Genomic DNA, 24,672 nt, shown 5'->3' with positions numbered 1-24,672 from the left:
TAAAGTAGTGAGTGTACAGCTTGTATAACAGTGTAAATTTGCTGTCCCCTCAAAATAACTTAAAACACAGCCATTAATGTCTAAACCCCTGGCAACAAAAGTGAGTACACCCCTAAGTGAAAATGTCCAAATTGGGCCTAATTAGCCATTTTCCCTCCCAGGTGTCATGTGACTTGTTAGTGTTACAAGGTCTCAGGTGTTTGGTGTTATCGCTCTCACTCTCTCATACTGGTCACTGGAAGTTCAACATGGCACCTCATAGCAAAGAACTCTTTGAGGATCTGAAAAAAAGAATTGTTGCTCTACATAAAGATGGCCTAGGCTATAAGACGATTGCCAAGACCCTGAAACTGAGCTGCAGCACGGTGGCCAAGACCATACAGCGGTTTAACAGCACAGGTTCCACTCAGAACAGGCCTCACTATGGTCGACCAAAGAAGTTGAGTGCATGTGCTCAGCGTCATATCCAGAGGTTGTCTTCGGGAAATAGACGTATGAGTGCTGCCAGCATTGCTGCAGAGGATGAAGGGGTTGGGGGGTCAGCCTGTCAGTGCTCAGACCATACGCCACACACTGCATCAAATTGGTCTGCATGACTGTCGTCCCAGAAGGAAGCCTCTTCTAAAGATGATACACAAAGCCCGCAAACAGTTTGCTGAAGACAAGCAGACTAAGGACATGGATTACCGGAACCATGTCCTGTGGTCTGATGAGACCAAGATAAACTTATTTGGTTCAGATGGTGTCAAGCGTGTGTGGCGGCAACCAGGTGAGGAGTACAAAGACAAGTGTGTCTTGCCTACAGTCACGCATGGTGGTGGGAGTGTCATGGTCTGGGGCGGCATGAGTGCTACCGGCACTGGGGAGTTACAGTTCATTGAGGGAACCATGAATGCCAACATGTACTGTGACATACTGAAGCAGAGCATGATCCCCTCCCTTCGGAGACTGTGCCGCAGGGCAGTATTCCAACATGATAACGACCCCAAACACACCTCCAAGACCAGCACTGCCTTGCTGAAGAAGCTGAGTGTAAAGGTGATGGACTGGCCAAGCATGTCTCCAGACCTAAACCCCATTGAGCATCTGTGGGACATCCTCAAATTGAAGGTCGAGGAGCGCAAGATCTCTAACATCCACCAGCTCCGTGATGTCGTCATGGAGGAGTGGAAGAGGACTCCAGTGGCAACCTGTGAAGCTCTGGTGAACTCCATGCCCAAGAGTGCCAAGGCAATGCTGGAAAAAATTGGTGGCCACACAAAATATTGACACTTTGGACCCAATTTGGACATTTTCACTTAGGGGTGTACTCACTTTTGTTGCCAACGGTTTAGACATTTAATGGCTGTGTGTTGAGTTATTTTGAGGGGACAGCAAATTTACACTGTTATACAAGATGTACACTCACTACTTTACATTGTAGCAAAGTGTCATTTCTTCAGTGTTTTCACATGAAAAGATAGAATAAAATATTTACATAAATGTGAGGGGTGTACTCACTTTTGTGAGATACTGTATATCTATATCTTATATTTCTGCCCAGGGGGCGCGCGCCGCTTCTTCTCCTGTGATTAGTCAATTGCTCGACGGAGCTCTGCCTGTAAACAAGGCAGACCTTTGTTCTCACAGGATCTGATAGATTTCTTTATCGTACATCATGGGACACAGAGCCTTAAGTAATTACCTAATGGGTTATAGGCTACCTTCAGGTGTTGAAACTGGTAAACCCAATCAAGGAAGCTTACTCCCTATATAACCCCTCCTCCTTTCAGGAGCTCATCAGTTTTTTCGCCAGTGTCTAAAGGTGTTGGTCACGAGTGAAGATGTGCTCTGAGGAGCTCCAGGAGGGATCCATGCTGGATTTAAATAGCCTCCATAGACCAGATCCATCCAAAGTGCCATTGAGGCCTAAAGGGATGGTACCTGGGGCCTCGTATACGAAGCATGAGGTTTTGCCTGTAACGCCTCTTTTGGTAGGGCTGGACCCCAGAAACCCAGGGCTTAAGTCTTGTTACATTACCTAAGCAGCGCAGGGGGGGGGGGGTCGTCGGAGGTCTCGCTAATACCGCTAATTGTTTTTACTGTGGCTGATTTCACTGTTGTTTGTGCCTGCTGCTGGATGGGTCCCTGCTCCCCTCCCCCTTCCTCGTGTTGGGTCGGTGGACCCGAAAACGCCGTGCATCAGCGCGGGAACATTTTATAAGTAAAAAGGGGCATAATTTTTTCTTGGAGGGGGCGGGGCCTAAGCGCAATGCCGTGAACGTCCACGAGGACACACAGCAGGCTAAAAACAAACACAGCTGTGATCGTCTCTCCTCGGCTGGCGAGGAGAAAACAAGCAGCCTGCAACACAAGGAAACAAAAGCTGTGGGACATGTGGGGGTTGCAAACTGGCATTCCTTATATAGGAACACACCTTTTTTTTCCAGCAATAGGCTGAATTTTATAGCGGCTTTAAATGTCATGACTATTTTCAGCGATTAAGTGCAATTTGTATAGTGCCTCTGTTTTTGTACTTAGGACTATGCCTACCAAAAAAGACCACAAAAACCAAAAAAGTAAAGGTTTCACCCCCAGGCGCTAGGATCCCGAGTCGCATTTTTCATGCTGTCATCCTTGCCTGAATTACCAGTTATAGCAAGCCAGGGTGAGCCATTGGAACAAATGGATTGTGCAACTGCTTCTCACAGCCAATTTTTTGTGGAATAGGTTTTATAGCAGAAAGTAAAAAATATTGTGTTGTTTTTTTTTTTTTTTTTTTCAAAAATTGTCGGTCGGCTTATAGTAAAAAAAAATAAAACCTGCAGAGGTTATTTAAATACTACCAAAAAGCTCTATTTGTGGGAAAAATTTGACATAATTTTTTTTTTTTTGGGTACAACATCGCACGACCGTGGAATTGTTGGTTAAAATAATGCAGTGCCATATAGCAAAAAAGTCTGGTCACAAAGGGGCGTAAACCTTCCAGAGGTCATGTGAATAAAGTGGAACTAAATTCAGTATATTTCCTCTGTAACGTGTGAAGTCTCTTGCTGGCATCTTCTTCCCGAGTGCTGTTCTTCAGGCCTCTTCATTGGCTGGCATGCGATTATGTAACTCCTGCTCATACGCAGGAGTCAATCATCCCAGCATGCGCGGACTGTGCCAGCGATGTACTCTGAGCTGCGCATGCTGCAGAACACTGTGAGCAGACAGGTAGGTGTATATCATTGCATTGCATGTCTCTTCTGTATTTAATGGCCTGCTTGCTTGCAAGTGTTATGAAAATGTCTTCAGTTCCAGTAAGGCTCCATGCACACTGGGCTTAAAAAAATGCCAGTTCCCTTGGCAGAAACAAACACTCATATAGAGCAGATTTGCAAAACAATGGGATAAAGGAATATTCCTGAACTTTGTTTTATCTCATGCTTACTGTGAAAATGTTTGAATACATCAATGCGGTGCATGTTCTTAGCTTGCAGAGCTTGGATTTCTTAAATGAGTTTACCAAAAATGTAAATATTTTAGAATACACAGCCTCATGCTACATAACTAAGCTCCATTTCATGCTAAACTAAATTATTAATGTATCTTAAATAGAAAACTATTTTTAGATTTTTTTTTTTACTCCAAAAGCATCTTATTAAAACAAATTTGATCAAAATCTGACTTTAACCACTTGCTGACCATCCGCTGTCATTATACTGCGGCAGGTTGGCACGGTCCCCCGAATTGCCGTACCTGTACGTCAGCTCCTTTAAGAGCCATAGCAGGTGCGCTCGCCCGCTGCATGGCTGAGGACCTGAAACGCATGGCCTGGCGGTCGCGATGTCTGCCGACCACCCGCGATCTCGGGAAAGAGAGCCAGAATGGGGATCTGTCAATGTGAACAGGCAGACCCCCATTCTGACGGGAGTAGAGAGAGATCTGCTGTTCCTAGTGATTAGGAACCACGATCTCTCTCCTCCTCCAGTCAGTCCCATCCCCTCACAGTTAGAAACGCCTCCCAGGGAACACATTTAACACCTTGATCGCCTTCTAGTGTTAACCTGTTGCCTGCCAGTGACATTTACACAGCAATCGGTGCATTTTTATAGCACTGATCGTTGTATAAATGTCAATGGTCCAAAAAAGTGTCAGATCTGTCTGCCGCATTGTCGTTGTCTCACTAAAAATCGCAGATCGCCGCCATTACTAGTAAAAAAAAAAAAAAAAAATAATAATAAAAATGCCATAACTCTATCCCCTATTTTGTAGACGCTATAACTTTTATTTTTTGCCAAAAATATGTAGAAGAATATATATCAGTCTAAACCGATGAAGAAATGTATTTATTTTTTTTTGGATATCTATTATAGCAGTAAAAAAAAAAAAAAAAAAATTATATATATATATATATATATATATATATATATATATATATATATATATATATATATATATATATATATATACATACAAAAAGAGTGACAATTTTGAAAATATATATATATATACGCAAAAAAAATAAAAAGGCAGAGGTGATCAAATACCACCAAAAGGAAGCTGTATTTGTGGGAGAAAAAGGACGTCAATTTTGTTTGGGTACAGCATTGCACGACCGCGCAATTGTCAGTTAAAGCGACGCAGGACCGTATCGCAAAAAACGGCCTGGTCATTAAGGGGGAAAATCTTCTGATCTGTAAGTGGTTAAATAAAAAAATATGATTTTATTATCTATTTTATTTTTCTTTTTTTAAAACCTAGATTTTTATCCACCCTGTTTTTTTTTCCTCCCTCTAAACATTAAGCTCAAAATATGCCTCTAATCGTCCTTATGTGCATGGACACACAGGATAACTTCGAGCTGCTTCTACAGGCAAAACACAACACTCCGGTAGAAGCTGTGATTTTTTTTTTTTAAGCCAGTGTGCAGGGAGCCTTAAACAAAAAAAAAAAGAAATGTTTGACTTAATGTGACATTAGTGCTGGTGTAGTCCCTCCCTTCACATTCTGGAGTGTTTTATTTGACATGGGCTTAAACAGAGAGCAGGTAAAGGGATTGCTTGTGCATTGGGGTTATCGTGTAAACACACAAATTGGCGCTGTAATTGCCGCCTCTAATCTTAGAACAGAATGCACACCGGCCATGTGAGCCGGAAGACAATTGGCCAAGTGGGGTATTTGTGGGGTGAGCGCTCACACGGTCACTTTATTGCTGTTTCTGCTAAACAGTAATTATCCAAACCCTCGGCAGCTTTACACTGACACGGCTGCAATTAGTTCCACAATTAGAGCTTTTCATGTGGGCATCTCTGCACAGAGAGTAGGGCTGCTCCCTCCGGCTGGCAGCAATAAGGTGCTTCTTCTCAGTCCAATCAGAGGGAAATTTCAGAGCACAGCATCTGCCCGGAGCAATATAAAAAAACCTGTGAAAATGTCCATGTAATGGCTATTCCTTTCCTAAACAACTCCTTGTTAAACGCTCATCACCCCAACGAGCAGAGCTGAAATATTTCTTAATTGGCGAGTAATCTCTGCACACATTAGCGCTGGGAGTCGAAGGGCCGCCTCTGCCCACCATTTATTATCTGCATCATAAAGCAGAGTCGGGCTCATCTTTTTTGTAGTAAAATGATCAGCTGAGACTGTGGCCGCAGCTTTCATATCTCCTGCCTCACCTACAAATGATAAATTACAGGGACGTGAAGATGTAATGTACCCATTTTGTTGTCGCATAAGTGTCCCTCTATCACCGCTTATGAAAATAATTAGTTCTGTGTTTTTCACAAGTCCTGGAGTTCCTGAGTGTCGCTCGCAGAAAACACAACACCGAATACATATATCCACTTCAGCTCCAGGCCTTTTTTCAAATTTTTTTTTTTAATTTTTTGTTTACATGTAAAAATCTGTATTTTTTTGCTAGAATATTAGTTAGAACCCCCAAGCATTGTGTGTGTGTGTGTGTGTGTGTGTGTGTGTGTGTATATGTATGTATGTATAAATATATATATATAAATATATATATATACATTTTTTTTAAAGCAGAGGCCCTAGAGAATAAATGAGTGGGTGTCTCAATTTATTTTATTTTTTTATGTCGCCCGATCTTTGCGCAGCGTTTTTAAAACACAATTTTTTGGGAAAAATACATTTAAAAAAAAAAAAACTTTAACCACTTGCCGACTGCCGCACGACGATATATGTCGACACAATGGCACAGGCAGGCATATGGGCGTACCTGTACGTCCCTGCCTCCCAGCGGACGGGCGGCCCGTCGTGCCCATAGTGTCCTTCCTGCAGAATTTGCCAATCCTAATTGGGAGCCCACCACTTCTGCAGCACCCGTACTTCCCCCATTCACTGGCCAACCTGGAATTCAGGTGGAAACAGTTGATTTTACGTCACTTGATTTTTATTCGCTGTTTTTCACGGAAGATGTCTATAGATCTAGTGTGGACCAAAGTAAATTGTATGCTGGTTAATTCATCGCCGCTAATCCCCAGTTGTCCCTTGCCAGAGATTGGAAACCAATTACGGTTTCCGAATTTAAGACCTTTCTGGGCCTATCCCTCGACATGGGCATAGTTAAAATGAGTACATTGCGATCATATTGGTCCATGACCCAATTTACCATATGCCCCTGTTTTCTGCCTCCATGGCCAGGGCATGATACGAACAGATCTTGCGGTTCATGCACTTCAACGACAATGAACTCTGTCGTCCTTGTGGAGACCCTGGATACGATCAGCTCTACAAAATTCGGCCCCTCGTAAACCACTTCTACGAACGTTTTGCAGCCTTGTTTACTCCCGATCAAGTTGTCTGTGTTGATGAGTCCCTGATTAAATTTTCTGGCTGCTTGTCTTTCAAACAGTATCTTCCCAGCAAGTGTGCCAGATTAGGGGATAAGATGTATAAGCACTGTGACAGGGCCACAGGCTATACAGTGGGGACGGAAAGTATTCAGACCCCTTTTAAATTTTTCACTCTTTTTTTATATTGCAGCCATTTACTAAAATCATTTTAAGTTCATTTTTTTTTTCCTCATTAATGTACACACAGCACCCCATATTGACAGAAAAACACAGAATTGTTGACATTTTTGCAGATTTATTAAAAAAGAAAAGCTGAAATATCACATGGTCCTAAGTATTCAGACCCTTTGCTCAGTATTTAGTAGAAGCACCCTTTTGATCTAATACAGCCATGAGTCTTTTTGGGAAAGATGCAACAAGTTTTTCACACCTGGATTTGGGGATCCTCTGCCATTCCTCCTTGCAGATCCTCTCCAGTTCTGTCAGGTTGGATGGTAAACGTTGATGGACAGCCATTTTTAGGTCTCTCCAGAGATGCTCAATTGGATTTAAGTCAGGGCTCTGGCTGGGCCATTCAAGAACAGTCACGGAGTTGTTGTGAAGCCACTCCTTCGTTATTTTAGCTGTGTGCTTAGGGTCATTGTCTTGTTGGAAGGTAAACCTTCGGCCCAGTCTGAGGTCCTGAGCATTCTGGAGAAGGTTTTCATCCAGGATATCCCTGTACTTGGCCGCATTCATCTTTCCCTCGATTGCAACCAGTCATCCTGTCCCTGCAGCTAAAAAATAACCCCACAGCATGATGCTGCCACCACCATGCTTCACTGTTGGGACTGTATTGGACAGGTGATGAGCAGTGCCTGGTTTTCTCCACACATACCACTTAGAATTAAGGCCAAAAAGTTCCATCTTGGTCTCATCAAACCAGTGAATCTTATTTCTCACCATCTTGGAGTCCTTCAGGAAGAAATACAGTCTGGCTTCAGATGCCCACACTTAAGATGGCCAGGGCCTGATGTAAGTTTATAAAATAACAAACTACTGCTATAAACTAACAAAACAGACCTTAGTTTACAGACTAACTTTACTAGAATACATTAAGCTTGTGTATTATAGGGGTATTTTTATTTAAAAAGTATAATTTCGGCTGGAACACCACTTTAAGTGCAGCAGAAATTTTTTTTGTAACCTTGGCCAGATCTGTGCCTTGCCACAATTCTGTCTCTGAGCTCTTCAGGCAGTTCCTTTTGACCTCATGATTCTCATTTGCTCTGACATGCACTATGAGCTGTAAGGTCTTATATAGACAGGTGTGTGGCATTCATAATAAAGTCCAATCAGTATAATCAAACACAGCTGGACTCAAATGAAGGCGTAGAACCATTTCAAGGATGATAAGAAGAAATGGACAGCACCTGAGTTAAATATATGAGTGTCACAGCAAAGGATCTGAATACTTAGGACCATGTGATATTTCAGTTTTTCTTTTTTAATAAATCTGCAAAAATGTCAACAATTCTGTGTTTTTCTGTCAATATGGGGTGCTGTGTGTACATTAAGTGCATTCAGTGTACATATAGTTTTAAGGTTTACAAGGGAAGAGATAATCGTGTAGAGCTGGAGAACTGCCTAGATTACATAGGGAGTGCTGGCAAGATTGTGTGGGACTTGGTGTCACCCTTATTCGGAAAGGGGTACCATTTGTATGTCGACAATTATTACACGAGCGTGCCACTTAGTCACTTGTTTGATCATCAGATTGGCGCATGTGGCACCGTGCGACCTAATCGCCAGGGCTTACCCCAGAGGCTTGTAGATTTCCGTCTTAGGCTGGGGGAGAGAGCCTGCTTCAAGTGTAATAATTTGCTTGCTGTGAAGTGGAGGGATAATAAAAATGTTTTCGTTCTGTCCTCCCTTCACGCAGACACAACGGTCCAAATTCCTATGGCGACTGGTGTTGTGGAGAAACCCCTCTGTGTCCACGAATATAACCTTAATATGGGAGGAGTGGACCTCAACGACCAGTTGTTGGCGCCAGACCTAATTGCCCGTAAGGCCAGACGCTGGTACAAAAAAGTGTCTGTATACTTATTTCAATTGGCTTTGCTGAACGCTCATGTGCTATACAGAGCTTCAGGATGGACTGGATCCTTCCTTAATTTCCAGGAAGAGATTGTCAGAGCCCTTTTGTTTCCAGATGGTGCTTCACCTCACCTTCCCAATCTAAATACAGTAAGCTGGCTACATGAGAGGCATTTTCCGTATGTCCTCCCTAGTACCCCTACCCAACGAGCCCCCCAAAGAAAATATCGTGTCTGTAGAAAGCGCGGATATAGGCGTGACACCCGCTATTTTTGTCCTTCCTGCCCCTCCCTCACCATGCCTCTCAGCAAATAGCTTGGGGTGTCTACTTTCCAAAATAGGGTAATTTGGGGGGGTTTTGTGCTATCTTGGCATTTTATGGCCTTCAAAACTGTGATAGGTAGTGAGGAGTGAATTCAAAAATTTACACCCTTAGAAAGTCTGAAGGCGGTGATTTGTTTTCGGGGCCCCGTACGCAGCTAAGCTCCCAAAAAGTCCCACAGGTGGTATCCCCGTACTCAGGAGAAGCAGCAAAATGTATTTTGGGGTGCAATTCCACATATAACCATGGCATGTGTGAGCAATATATCATTTAGTGACTATTTATTTATTTATTTTTGTCATTCAATCACTTGGGACAAAAAAATTAAATATTCAATGGGGTCAACATGCCTCTCAGAAATTTCCTTGGGGTGTCTACTTTCCAAAATGGGGTAATTTGGGGGGGGGGGGGGGGTTGTACTGCCCTGCCATTTTAGCACCCCAAGAAATGAGATAGGCAGTCATAAACTAAAAGCTGTGTAAATTCCAGAAAATGTACCCTAGTTTGTAGACGCTATAACTTTTGCGCAAACCAATAAATATACGCTTTATTGACTTTTTTTTTTTTTTTACCAAAGACATGTGGCTGAATACATTTTGGCCTAAATGTATGACTAAAATTGAGTTTATTGCATTTTTCTTCTAACAAAAAGTAGAAAATATAATTTTTTTTTTCAAAATTTTTCGTTCTTTTTCCATTTATATCGCAAAAAATGAAAATAGAGGCAATCAAATACCATCAAAAGAAAGCTCTATTTGTGGGAAAAAAGACGCAAATTTTGTTTGGGTACAACATTGCATGACCGCGCAATTACCAATTAAAGCAGCGCAGTGCAAAATTGTAAAAAGTCCTCTGGTCTTTAGGCAGCCAAATGGTCTGGGGCTTAAGTGGTTAATGCAAAATGGATTGCCTAATTTTTTGTAAAAAATTGTTATGCCAAGTAAATGGATACCAAACCTGTGCATTGGAATCCATGGTTCAGCGCCGCTGATGTGTAGATCAGGGGGCCGGACGCATGGATAGGGACGGCGGTGCCCATATGACCTCTATGGACGGGCCGCCACTGGTTACTTACCTTTTCATTTGCTTTTGGTGCTTGGGGGGTGGGGGTTAAATGCCTGTTCTCATGTATAGTTGACATTTTCTTAACATACACAGTCCTTGTTCCATTTGTAATTAAAAAAAAAAAAAAAATGCAATAAAAAAAAAAAATAATTTACTGACTAAGCTGCACTTTTATTTTCAAGAATAATTATTTTACATACACTGAATTTCACCTTCCCAGTGTAATTTTAAATTACTTTTTCAATTTGTAAAACTACTCTACGCTTAATATTTTTTTTTTTCAATTTTCCAGAAAATGTAAAAAAACAGGGGCAGTTATTTATTTATTTTTATTTATTTATTATTTATTATTTTTCCCTCCATGGATTCAAAATTTCCAGAAATTTTAGGTCTCTACACGCTAGTAAATCCCATTCAATTTTCCCTGTATTCTAGTAATACTGAAACACTCTTAATGGCAGGGTGTTTCACTCCAATATACCTCACTCAATTTCCTCTAATGGTCCTGGAATATATCTATTTGTAGTGCTGGAAAATCCCTCCTTACTAATTTTTCTCAGTAATCTGGTAATTGGCTGCAAGCGGCAGCCAATCATCAATTTTTATCTGTCATAGTTTTCTAGTGTAAATTAGAAAATAAAAGCTGGCTGCTATGGACAACAATGTTATTTCCCTGCTAGTGGCAGTTTTTGCACTTTTTTATTGCTTTTGTGCTTGAGATCACTGAACTCTGGCATAAGCAAATATAGTCTAGATACATTCGGCATGTGTATTCTTTCTTGAGCCTTGGTGTTCTTTGAGCATTTCTTCTAGGTCTGTGCAATAATCCCAGCTTCCTGTAATATAGACCAGTCACTGATGCTCTCTTGTGCAGAGTGATTGGTCTTCTCTCTTCCCCCTCCTGTAGTTTTCAACAGGCAGTCTATAATGGGTGAAGACACAGGCTATGTACATCACAATGATGTCCCTATTACTTTTAAAATGTAATATCTAGGTTTGTAAAGACATTTGGTACACACAATATAGATTTATACCCTTTGTTGCTATTGAAGAATATATTTATGTCAAAGTTTTTTGTGCCTGGTGGTCAGCTTTAATAGTTACGCTTCTTCACTCCGCAGTAACTAAAGCCAGCCATGGCAGAATCATCCAGCGACTCTGACACCTATCTGCGCAGTCGAGCCAGCAGACGCGGCCCCCTTCGTGCCAACCACTCACATTCCAGGACCGGAGCAGCAGCGGAAGTATCGGATAAGATTCATAAGTTGGCCAATACGCTGCAGGTGCTTGATGCTGTACTCCACCCTGACATGCAAATCCTTCCTCTGATATAATACTACACTCCACCCTGACATCCAAATCCTTCCTCTGATATAACACTACACTCCACCCTGACATTCAAATCATGTCTGCACCTTCTCCTGTACCCTGATTTTTTTTTTTTTTTTATTCTTTCTCCATCCCTACACCTCACCTTGACATCTTCCATTTCTACATCCTAATATAACCCTCCACTCTTCCCCTCCTTCTCTCCACCTCACTGCACCCCACCCTACACTGGCATCACCCACCTTCCCTTTCCTTCACTCCACCCACCCTGACATTACCCTCCTTTTGCCTGTTTTATTTTCTATCCACATCACCCTGACAAAGTCCTACTGTCCCCATTTCTCTACTCCACACTTACATGACCTTCCACTCCACTACTTCACTCTCCTTTTCTCCATTCCTTACTGACCTCAACCTCACTTCCCAATCCATCCGCTCAATCCTTACAACGCCACTCTTCCCCTTCCCTTCTCTCCACTTTATGCAGGCATTACCTTTAAATATCTATATCGCTTCACTCCACATTGACATTCGCCCCTTCACTCCACTCCTGGCCTTTTCCCTCCACTCCACTCTGATATTGCCCTCACCTTCCCATTTGTACACTCCACCCAGCCATCACCCTTCACCATCCCTTTTCTCCACCTTGATATAACACTCTACTCTGCTCTTCCCCCTCCCCTTTCTTTCCACTCCACTATGACGTTATCCTCACCTGCGTCCCTCCACCCTGACATCATCCTCGCCTCTGCATCCCCCCACTGCACCCTGACAGCATCTTCACCTCTACATCCCTCCACTGCACCCTGACATCATCCTCACCTCTGCATCCCTCCACTCCACCCTGACATCATCCTCACCTCTGCATCCCTCTTTCCACACTGACATCATCCTCTCCTCTGCATCTCTCCACTCCACCCTGACATCATCCTCACCTCTGCATCCCTCTTTCCACACTGACATCATCCTCTCCTCTGCATCCCTCCACTCCATCCTGACATCATCCTCACCTCTGCATCCCTCCACTGCACACTGACATAATCCTCACCTCTGCATCCCTCCACTCCACCCTGACATCATCCTCACTTCTGCATCCCTCCACTCCACCCTGACATCATCCTCTCCTCTACATCCCTCCACTGCACCCTGACATCATCCTCTCCTCTGCATCCCTCTACTCCACCCTGACATCATGCTCACCTCCGCATCCCTCCACTCCACCCTGACATCATCCTCTCCTCTACATCCCTCCACTGCACCCTGACGACATCCTCTCCTCTGCATCTCTCCACTCCACCCTGACATCATCCTCACCTCTGCATCCCTCCACTCCACCCTGACATCAACCTCACCTCCGCATCCCTCCACTCAACACTGACATCATCCTCACCTCTGCATTCCTCCACCCTGACATCATCCTCACCTCTGCATCTTTCTTTCCACGCTGACATCATCCTCTCCTCTACATCCCTCCACTCCATCCTGACATCATCCTTTCCTCTGAATCCCTCCACTCCACCCTGACATCATCCTCACCTCTGCCTCCCTCCACTCCACCCTGACATCATCCTCTCCTCTGCACCCTGACATCTTCCTCTCCTCTGCATCCCTCCACTCCACACTGACATGACCCCCCCCCCCCTTCTCTCCACTCCACTCTTAACATCATCCTCTACTCCCTATCACTCCACTCTGACATTGCCCTCATCTTCTCTGCAGGTCACCCTCCCTTTCTCTCCACTCCACCCTGACATCATCCTCACCTCTGCATCCTCCACTGCACCCTGACATCATCCTCACCTCTGCATCCCTCTACTCCACCCTGACATCATGCTCACCTCTGCATCCCTCCACTCCACCCTGACATCATCCTCACCTCTGCATCCCTCCACTGCACCCTGACATCATCCTCACCTCTGCATCCCTCCACTCCACCCTGACATCATCCTCACCTCCGCATCCCTCCACTCAACACTGACATCATCCTCACCTCTGCATCTCTCCACCCTGACATCATCCTCACCTCTGCATCTTTCTTTCCACACTGACATCATCCTCTCCTCTACATCCCTCCACTCCATCCTGACATCATCCTTTCCTCTGAATCCCTCCACTCCACCCTGACATCATCCTCACCTCTGCCTCCCTCCACTCCACCCTGACATCATCCTCTCCTCTGCACCCTGACATCTTCCTCTCCTCTGCATCCCTCCACTCCACACTGACATGACCCCCCCCCCCCCTTCTCTCCACTCCACTCTTAACATCATCCTCTACTCCCTATCACTCCACTCTGACATTGCCCTCATCTTCTCTGCAGGTCACCCTTCCTTTCTCTCCACTCCACCCTGACATCATCCTCACCTCTGCATCCCTCCACTCCACCCTGACATCATCCTCACCTCTGCATCCCTCTACTCCACCCTGACATCATCCTCACCTCTGCATCCCTCTACTCCACCCTGACATCATGCTCACCTCTGCATCCCTCCACTCCACCCTGACATCATCCTCTCCTCTACATCCCTCCACTGCACCCTGACATCATCCTCTCCTCTGCATCTCTCCACTCCACCCTGACATCATCCTCACCTCTGCATCCCTCCACTGCACCCTAACATCATCCTCACCTCTGCATCCCTCCACTCCACCCTGACATCATCCTCACCTCTGCATCCCTCTACTCCACCCTGACATCATGCTCACCTCTGCATCCCTCCACTCCACCCTGACATCATCCTCTCCTCTACATCCCTCCACTGCACCCTGACATCATCCTCTCCTCTGCATCTCTCCACTCCACCCTGACATCATCCTCACCTCTGCATCCCTCCACTGCACCCTGACATCATCCTCACCTCTGCATCCCTCCACTCCACCCTGACATCATCCTCACCTCCGCATCCCTCCACTCAACACTGACATCATCCTCACCTCTGCATTCCTCCACCCTGACATCATCCTCACCTCTGCATCTTTCTTTCCACACTGACATCATCCTCTCCTCTACATCCCTCCACTCCATCCTGACATCATCCTTTCCTCTGAATCCCTCCACTCCACCCTGACATCATCCTCACCTCTGCCTCCCTCCACTCCACCCTGACATCATCCTCTCCTCTGCACCCTGACATCTTCCTCTCCTCTGCATCCCTCCACTCCACACTGACATGACCCCCCCCCCCCTTTCTCTCCACTCCACTCTTAACATCATCCTCTACTCCCTATCACTCCACTCTGACATTGCCCTCATCTTCTCTGCAGGTCACCCTTCCTTTCTCTCCACTCCACCCTGACATCATCCTCACCTCTGCATCCCTCTACTCCACCCTGACATCATCCTCACCTCTGCATCCCTCTACTCCACCCTGACATCATCCTCACCTCTGCATCCCTCCACTCCACCCTGACATCATCCTCACCTCTGCATCCCTCCACTGCACCTTGACCTCATCCTCACCTCTGCATCCCTCCACTGCACCCTGACCTCATCCTCACCTCTGCATCCCTCCACTGCACCCTGACCTCATCCTCTCCTCTGCATCCCTCCACTCAACACTGACATCATCCTCACCTCTGCATTCCTCCACTCCATCCTGACATCATCCTTTCCTCTGAATCCCTCCACTCCACCCTGACATCATCCTCACCTCTGCCTCCCTCCACTACACCCTGACATCATCCTCACCTCTGCACTCTGACATCTTCCTCTCCTCTGCATCCCTCCACTCCACACTGACATGACCCCCCCCCCCCCCTTTCTCTTCACTCCACTCTTAACATCATCCTCTACTCCCTATCACTCCACTCTGACATTGCCCTCATCTTCTCTGCAGGTCACCCTCCCTTTCTCTCCACTCCACCCTGACATCATCCTCACCTCTGCATCCCTCCACTCCACCCTGACATCATCCTCACCTCTGCATCCCTCCACTCCACCCTGACATCATCCTCACCTCTGCATCCCTCCACTCCACCCTGACATCATCCTCACCTCTGCATCCCTCTACTCCACCCTGACATCATCCTCACCTCTGCATCCCTCTACTCCACCCTGATATCATCCTTCCCTCTGCATCCCTCCACTCCACCCTGACATCATCCTCACCTCTGCATCCCTCTACTCCACCCTGACATCATCCTCACCTCTGCACTACACCCTGACATCATCCTTCCCTCTGCATCCCTCCACTGCACCCTGACATCATCCTCTCCTCTGCATCTCTCCACTCCACCCTGACATCATCCTCACCTCTGCATCCCTCTTTCCACACTGACATCATCCTCTCCTCTACATCCCTCCACTCCACCCTGACGTCATCCTCACCTCTGCATCCCTCCACTGCACCCTGACATCATCCTCACCTCTGCATCCCTCCACTGCACCCTGACATCATCCTTACCTCTGCATCCCTCCACTCAACACTGACATCATCCTCACCTCTGCATCCCTCCACTCAACACTGACATCATTCTCCCCTCCACATCCCTCCACTCAACGCTGACATCATCCTCACCTCTGCATCTTTCTTTCCACACTGACATCATCCTCTCCTCTACATCCCTCCACTCCACCCTGACATCATCCTCACCTCTGCATTCCTCCACCCTGACATCATTCTCACCTCTGCATACTTCCACTGCACACTGACATAATCCTCACCTCTGCATCCCTCCACTGCACACTGACATAATCCTCACCTCTGCATCCCTCCACTCCACCCTTTCATCATCCTCACCTCTGCATCCCTTCACTGCACCCTGACATCACCCTCACCTCTGCATCCCTCCACTCCACCCTGACATCATCCTCTCCTCTACATCCCTCCACTGCACCCTGACATCATCCTCTCCTCTGCATCCCTCCACTGCACCCTGACATCATCCTCTCCTCTGCATCCCTCCACTCCACCCTGACATCATGCTCACCTCCGCATCCCTCCACTGCACCCTGACATCATCCTCACCTCTGCATCCCTCCACTCCACCCTGACATCAACCTCACCTCCGCATCCCTCCACTCAACACTGACATCATCCTCACCTCTGCATTCCTCCACCCTGACATCATCTTCACCTCTGCATCTTTCTTTCCACACTGATATCATCCTTTCCTCTGAATCCCTCCACTCCACCCTGACATCATCCTCACCTCTGCACTCTGACATCTTCCTCTCCTCTGCATCCCTCCACTCCACACTGACATGACCCCCCCCCCCCCCTTCTCTCCACTCCACTCTTAACATCATCCTCTACTCCCTATCACTCCAGTCTGACATTGCCCTCATCTTCTCTGCAGGTCACCCTCACTTTCTCTCCACTCCACCCTGACATCATCCTTCCCTCTGCATCCCTCCACTCCACCCTGACATCATCCTCACCTCTGCATCCCTCTACTCCACCCTGACATCATCCTCACCTCTGCATCTCTCCACTCCACCCTGACATCATCCTCACCTCTGCATCCCTCTACTCCACCCTGACATCATCCTCACCTCTGCATCCCTCTACTCCACCCTGACATCATCCTCACCTCTGCATCTCTCCACTCCACCCTGACATCATCCTCACCTCTGCATCCCTCTACTCCACCCTGACATCATCCTCACCTCTGCATCCCTCTACTCCACCCTGACATCATCCTCACCTCTGCATCTCTCCACTCCACCCTGACATCATCCTCACCTCTGCATCCCTCTACTCCACCCTGACATCATCCTCACCTCTGCATCCCTCCACTCCAAACTTACATCATCTTTCCCTCTCAATCCATCTACTTTACCTTGACATCACCCTCTTCTTCTTCTATCTGCTCCACCTTGACACAATCTTCACTCCATTCTTGCTTTTCCCTTCTCTCCACATCCCCCTGATATCACCCTAGGGTCCCTATCTCTCCATTGTACATACATTTGCCCCCTTTCTCTCTCCACACCTGCCCCTCAATTGAGATGTGCCCCCTCCTATGATAAAATGAATGTCTTATACTTAAATGTTTTCTCTCCGCATGTTGCAGTCACGTACTAGATCCATAGGAAGGAGGATGAAATGCCAATAAATGTACTAATATAATGGAAAGAAGATAAAAGCCTACATCTACCTGAATCTTCGCTCACTCTAATTACAGCACATTCATTTACATTTCCTCACCTCCATCTTAATTCTTTCCCTAATTACAGCACATCCCGTTATATTTCCTCATATCCACCTTAATCCTCTCATCCTACTAATTACAGCACGCCCTGTTATATTTCCTCACCTCTAATCATCTCATTTACAGCACAATTATCTTTGCCATTAAAATATATTGTCTTTCCTTCTAAGGACACTAGTCGTAATCTGAAGCAAGTGGACGAGATGCTCGGGCAGTACAGGGAATATACCTCTGACCAGACAGAAGCCATCACATCGGTAAGTTGTGGAGAGATGCAAATCAGGTACTGGTGAGTTTGATTGTCACATATGCACAGGTCATAACTCAAGGCAGGATTATCTATACTGATCCCTTACCATTCCTCCACTCCACCCCTTACATCTCTCTCCCCTGCACCCTGACATAACCCTCCCCTTTTTTCTCCACCTGACCATGACATCACCCTAGTGTTCCGATCCCTCCATTCCACACAAACCTTCCACCCCTGCCTATTTTCCCTCATACAGACTTCATTCCCCATTTTTAAATTTTTTTTAATTTTTTTTCTCCACACCTCTCATACATCTTCCCTTCTCTCCACTGCATCCCATCATCACCCTAGCATCCATATCCTTCCACTCCATACTGTCATTCCCACTACACTCTTGTCTTCCTCTTGTCGCCACTCCATCATGACATCACACTCCCCTTCTCTCCACTGCACCCTGATATCACCTTCTTCTCTACATAATTACAGCACATTCCAAAATGTGCCCAGAATTTGTGGACTTGGTAAACAGAATTGTCATGATAGATCCTTTTACCTTTACTGATTCCTACATTCCCCTTAAAATTTAAGACAAAATAACATATATACAAATTAGGGATGCACCAATACCATTGTTTTCATAATGAGTACGAGTACCGATACTTTTTTTTTTTTTTTTCTTAGTACTTGCCGATACCAATTACTGATACCTACCGCAACTGTTTTGTTTTAACTTCAGCTGTCAGCAATGGTACAAACCATTGAAAAGTTATTTACAAATAAAATAAAATGATTTTTTGTTTTAATTTAGCACTTTTTCAATGTGAAATTTGTAATTATATGTTAATATATAGGTGTAAAAATATTCACTAACAAAGCAAACAAAAAAAAGTTTTAATTGTTTATCGTTTATAAAATAGACGTGAACAAAAGAAAAAAAGCAGGAAAATGAATAATTAAATGGAGGAGAATAGGGAGTTAATCAAGGCTGATTAGAGTAAATTAAAGGTTATTAAGGGGTTAAACAGGAACATTTGTTCATCCCTTTGATCAGCGGATGAAGAAACAGATATATATAAAAAAAAAGAAACCATGTTTCATTTTATTTTAGTGTTTTAGAGCAATGTTGGTAATAAACATTGCCGGCTGCTTTTTTTTTGACAGCTCCAATTGAGGAAGTTCACCGCTCACTGGTAATTACCTCTCTTAGATTTAGCTGTCTCCACAATCAAGCAGGGTGCAGGCTCTGTTTGCAACAGGAGTGATAGGAAAAATGAATAGCTGGATAGCCGCATTCCAAAAAATTCACCTTTTTATTGTGTAAAAATGGATATGAAAGCATCACAAATGGGTACAGACTAACTATACAGCTGCTATGACTAAATGCAGTGCCTGGTGTGAAACGCGTCAGAAGCTGTACAGTTAGTCTGTACCCATTTGTAATGCTTTGATATCCATCTTTATACATTAAAGGTGAATTTTTTGGAGTGCGGCTATCCAGCTATTCATTTTTCCTTGACCGCTCCAATTACTGGACTTCTTTAACACTGGGGAGACCCACTGACAGCTCAAAGAGCCGAACCTGAAAGTATTGGTTTCAGGTATCGGTGCATTTGCACGAGTACCGATATTTGTGCAAATACCTGGTATCGGCGCAACCGTAAAACAAATGAATGGACCGCTCAGAAATAGTAAGGAAGGCTAAAAGAGAAACTTTTAAATGGAAACGCGGAAAAAAAAATAATCAGCTCCAGCCTCTGATGCTTTTAAGAGGCATAGGTGACTTCACTCCAGCCCATTGCAAGAGTGCTTTCTCATTGAGCTCCCAGCAGAAGCCGAAATTTGCTGAAAATGTCTCCTTCTCTGGGTCTGAGTAAGCACGTAGGCAAAGAAAACACTGCCTGCTCAGGCCCCAGACCTGCAGGGATGTAGGCGATATTCAATGAATTATGGCTAAGACACTGCGTACCCCTTTTTAACCTTCTTCTGATTGCGGACAGTTTGTGTTAGGTCTCTGTAGATTGCAGTGCAGTCATCTCCTGTTCCTGTGTCACTTTCTGGAAAGATCTTTAATTGCATTACTTGTCCTGATGTCACCTCCGATGAGCGTCACTCCTGCGCATTATTACGGCAGGTCCCTGGCTCCCTTTATACCACCAGCGCACTCTCCGTAGCCCAGTCTTGTCAATGCTGTTTGGACAGCTTTCATGGGGCTGACCTCCTGCGGGTAATTAAAGGGACCAGATAACGGAGGGGAAATGAGCTGCAGTCTGTAATTAGCTGTGATAATGAACTGCGTAGGAAGTGCGCTCGCTGTCACAGGAGGCAGAGTGTGGGGGCAGATGACGTTCCACCGGGCATACAGTAACACGATTTACCATCCTGGGAGCACAGCTTCCATCAGACTCACCTCTGTAAATGACATAGAATACTTTTTGTTTTTGTTTTTTTTTAAAGCTGAAATTAATTTATTAGAATCCTTTTCAACAGTGACAAACTTGTGTTCTTCATTTTCTCTATATTGAATGTAGAGAACCAGGCAAGCGGCTTTTTAGGAGGAGCTCAGCAATGGCAGCACCCACATTTCTCTTCCCTTTATAGGATCAGCGTGCCCAAAAGTGTACACAACACAGATCATTGGTGTAAGATAACACGTGCAGTTTTAAAACATTCATTTGGTGCTGGTTGCACTTGTTGAGTAGGTGCAGTGTGATGTGGTAGGCAGAAAACACTCAGTCCCGTTTTGCAAAGAATGTTGTATTGCAACAGCAATTTTTTTTTTCAAAAGATTTTATTGTCAAAGAAACAAAATACAAAGTCATAGCATAGTGACAAGAAAGGTGTCACTGAGTTTTACATTTTCATACATTAAGTATTATTAGCTACTATAAAACATAGGGGAAAAAAAGGAGACCAGTACAGCGCAACAGCAATTTAATAGTATAAATAGTCTCAACGGGAAGCTCATCCGTCCGGTGCCATTTACAACTTTGCAGCGGACAGAAGACTCAGGGATGCCGACAGCATCTGCCACAATGAGCGAAGTGCGCCGGCATTGCAACTGTGGGCGCCGGGCTGTGGCTTCACACCCTGGCACCCACGGCGCTGTGATTGGCCGCTCAGTCACCTGGGACCTGTAATGGGTCCCAGATGATTGACAGCGGCGAGGGAGCAGAGCGGAGCCCTTCCTGTTCAGAGGGGGAAGTGATGTCACCAGCCCAGGCACTGGAAGGGGCAGACTACGAGGGACCCCCTAGCAACAGGCATTTAGAGGTAAGTTTAAAAAAAAAAAAATATCCAAATGTTTTTTTGTTTTTGTTTTTTAGGATTTTTCAAGTATTTTTGTTTTTTTGGGTGGAACCCCACTTTAAGGAGGTAGATGTAGACCCTGCTCTCTCCCTCCTCCACCAGACCCTTTCCCTGTCACTTCCTCTGTACCGGACAGACGGGGAACCTGTCCCTAACTTGTCCACTCGCATCAAGTGCGCCAAGCCCAGGAGCCAGGGTCTTAAGTAGACTCTTCCTGACCCAATATAGCCACCAAAGTAACATGGGGAGCCAGCATTCAATCGGATAGCTGCCTCCTTGTGACCAAGGAAACCATCACCATATGCATTGTTGCTGCTGTGGAGTGCCACCTGCAGTGGAGAATATAGACTGCACCTGCCTACACACGCCAAGATGTAACAAATAATTTGCTTTCTGTAGAAGTTAAATGTTTAAACTGCAAAAAAATTTGTGATTTCATGCTAGTTGCTTACAGATCACTGACTGATCTTTGCAGCATCAGGGCCTACAACTTATACACAACAATATATAGTCCAAATGAGACCTCTAAGGAACTTGCATGAATAGTGAACATAAACCTAAATCAAAACAGTAGCGATGAATACAACTAATTTCACTTGTAGAGCAAACTGTGCCCTGTGCAGAGTATAAATTATCCAGATCTAAGGCAATATTGTCCAGGGAATAGTAAACTGTTACCATAACCACTGTACCGGTTAGGCCTTATGCATACAGTGTATGTGAATTTATGTAGGCTTTCGCTGGCAGCAAGATCTGCTGATCAGTTTGTGCTAGCGCCACTGATTACACATTCTTAACCTATATATGTCGGCCGTGGGCAGCGGTGGCCAATAAAGATAATTTGCGCTGTACGCTGAATTTAAACGTTGTTGCAAAGGTTGCATGCATAAAGTGTACGGGCAGGATTTTACGTGGGATGTTGCTGTGGCAAGACCCTAGGTAAAATAATGGATCCTGTATGCACAAGGCTTAATGGTTAAAGTGAAACTTTAGTCAGAAAATTATGTCCTGCTAGATCGCTTCAGGCTGGCCCCTTTTGCAGGTATAGCTGCATAAAACATTCAACATAAGTACCTATACTGTTTAAAATCCAGTAATACACTGTCGCACCCTGCCCTGCGCATGTTCAGTTGCTCTCTATTTTTAGGCACTGTGCCGAATTTGTAGAGGCCGATCTGCTGACAATCTAAAGATTTACTGCTGCTCAGGAGCTCTGGGCTTCAGCAAATTGGCAGCCTCCAGCAAGAAGAAACAGGAGCAATGCTGGAGGCAATTTACAACACACGCTGATTTGGTAGCATAATTATTAATGTAGAATGTATGTTCCTTACTAAAGAACATTATTTTTATTAAGTTGTTATAGGTAAAGTTCCACTTTAAAGTATAGAGTGGGGGAGGGATTAGAAGCCCTGTCAGTTTTAATTGTTGTCTGTTCCCCCGTTGGGGAGATTCGCCAGCTTTATTTATCCTGTGTTTCCATGATCATTGAAAGTAAAGGAAAATCCCAAACTTTGGGTTGTCCCCAGAAAAGAATTTGGGGAAATATCTTCCAATTGGGACACTAGTTCTGGTGACCTTAGGAGCCCAATGAATTTCCTTAATTTTCACAGATTTCCACTCATTTCCTGTTTGGCTATGGGACAGGAAGTGAAGGGAAATCTCTGTAATGGGAAACAGATGGCGAGAAAAAAAGTTGGACAGGGGTATAACCCTCCCTTACTCTATCCAAAATGTGGGGGGGAAAGTTTTGCCTATAGTTCTACTTTAAAGTGCTTACGGTAATGGTTAGGTTTACATAATTACTTTGGATACAGTATATAGACATTTTATTTTCTGTATGTGGTACAATTTTCCCCTCAAGTGAGGTACACTGGATGAATTCCACAACCGTTGCTCTTTTGATTGATCATTTATTCATTATACACAAGCAATCACAGAAGTCATCTTTGTAAAATATATTGGTGTATGATAAAAAGGGTATCCTGACCTGAGATCTTCACTGCTGCTATTACAATACTTCGGCTCGGTTCACACTGGTGCAATGCTAAACATCGCATGTGATGCACACCGCACTGCTGTGCAAATCACATGCAATGTCTGTGCGATGCAAATACTGTACAGCCATACAAACTGTCTGAATCTGCATCGCATTCGGACCAAATTCATGCAGGACTCTTCTTTTATTTCCTTTTTTGTGAACACCCATGCGATCCGATTCCTGACCGAATTCATAGTTCGCACTGTGATCTGCGAACCGATCTGGGGGTGTCATTAACTTTGTATTGACACCCGCAGCGGTTTGCAGAGGGCCGTGTAAACTGTCTGCACGTCAGGTGCGATGTGGGAACCTGCACTGCAGGGTTTCCTGCTTTGCACCAGTGTGAACCGAGCCTTCAAGCAGAACTTTACCCATAACAACTTGATACAAAAGAATGTTCTTTAGCAAGGAACATACGCTCCACTTTAAACATTATGCTACCAAAATTCGTGTGTGCTGTAAATTGCCTCCAGCATTGCTCCTGTTTGTTCTTGCTGCCATTTTGCTGAAGCCCAAAGCACCTGAACAGCAGTAAATGATAAAGTAGAACTAAACCCGTAAATTTATGTTTTCAAAAAACAGTTGGCCATCCTGATATTCCAGGAATGTAACTGTCAGATTTGCTTTTGTCCTCAACCAGACTGTCAAACCATCAAATAACTGGTGTCATAACTGATCACATGTGCAGCACTATGGCAGTTGCAGATCAAACAGAAGCAGCTTCCTTGGTTGTAAAGGATAGGAGGGTTTAATTCTGCTTTAAGACTGTCAGAAGATCGGCCTTTACAAATTCGACAGTGCCTAAAAATACAGAGCAACTGAGCATGTGCAGAGCAGGGTGAGACAGTGTGCTACTGGATTAAACCACTTCCTGCCCGGTAGGGTTGCCACATCATCCCTTCAATCCAGGACGCATATTAATTACACAGGTTCTGAGGCTGATTTAATGCAGATAAGGCACCAAGTGAGTTTAATTACCACCTTAATCAGCCACAGAACCTGTGCAATTAATGTGTGTCCTGGATTAAAGGGATGATGTGGCAACCCTACTGCCTGGCCTATAGACAAGTGACGGCTGGGCAGTGGCTTTCTTATTCTGAGTGGCGATCACGGGACACTGCTGATGACTGATCAGAGTACTGGCTCGCTGCTGGTACCATGTGACAGCTGTGACGAATTGCAGCAGGTCACATGACAGTTGTACACAATGGATGGGTTCCTTTCATGTCATCCATTGTGTACAAGTATTTTGCTAGCTGTGATTGTTCAATTTGGATCACATGGTACAGATGGGCCAATTACAGCCGTCTGTATCATGTGATTAGCTTTAACCAATCACAGCTAATTACTGTAC

At 44.9% G+C, this 24,672-nt stretch overlaps 1 protein-coding gene across 7 annotated transcripts in view; it reads left to right on the top strand.

The window, feature by feature from the left end:
• The window catches only part of CEP128 (centrosomal protein 128), a 361,449-nt gene that overhangs the window by 55,752 nt on the left and 281,025 nt on the right, over nucleotides 1-24,672 (top strand). For all 7 annotated transcript variants that reach the window (XM_073610796.1, XM_073610792.1, XM_073610795.1 and 4 more), the window contains 2 exons: nucleotides 11,364-11,525; nucleotides 17,895-17,981. In XM_073610796.1, coding sequence (XP_073466897.1) covers nucleotides 11,379-11,525; nucleotides 17,895-17,981 — 234 coding nt within the window. In that variant the 5' untranslated portion in view covers nucleotides 11,364-11,378. The remainder of the gene's footprint in view (nucleotides 1-11,363; nucleotides 11,526-17,894; nucleotides 17,982-24,672) is intronic.

Source organism: Aquarana catesbeiana, linkage group LG13 (genome assembly GCF_042186555.1).
Source record: "Aquarana catesbeiana isolate 2022-GZ linkage group LG13, ASM4218655v1, whole genome shotgun sequence".
Taxonomy (NCBI): Eukaryota; Metazoa; Chordata; class Amphibia; order Anura; family Ranidae; genus Aquarana; species Aquarana catesbeiana.
This window is presented reverse-complemented; position numbering and strand designations above follow the sequence as displayed.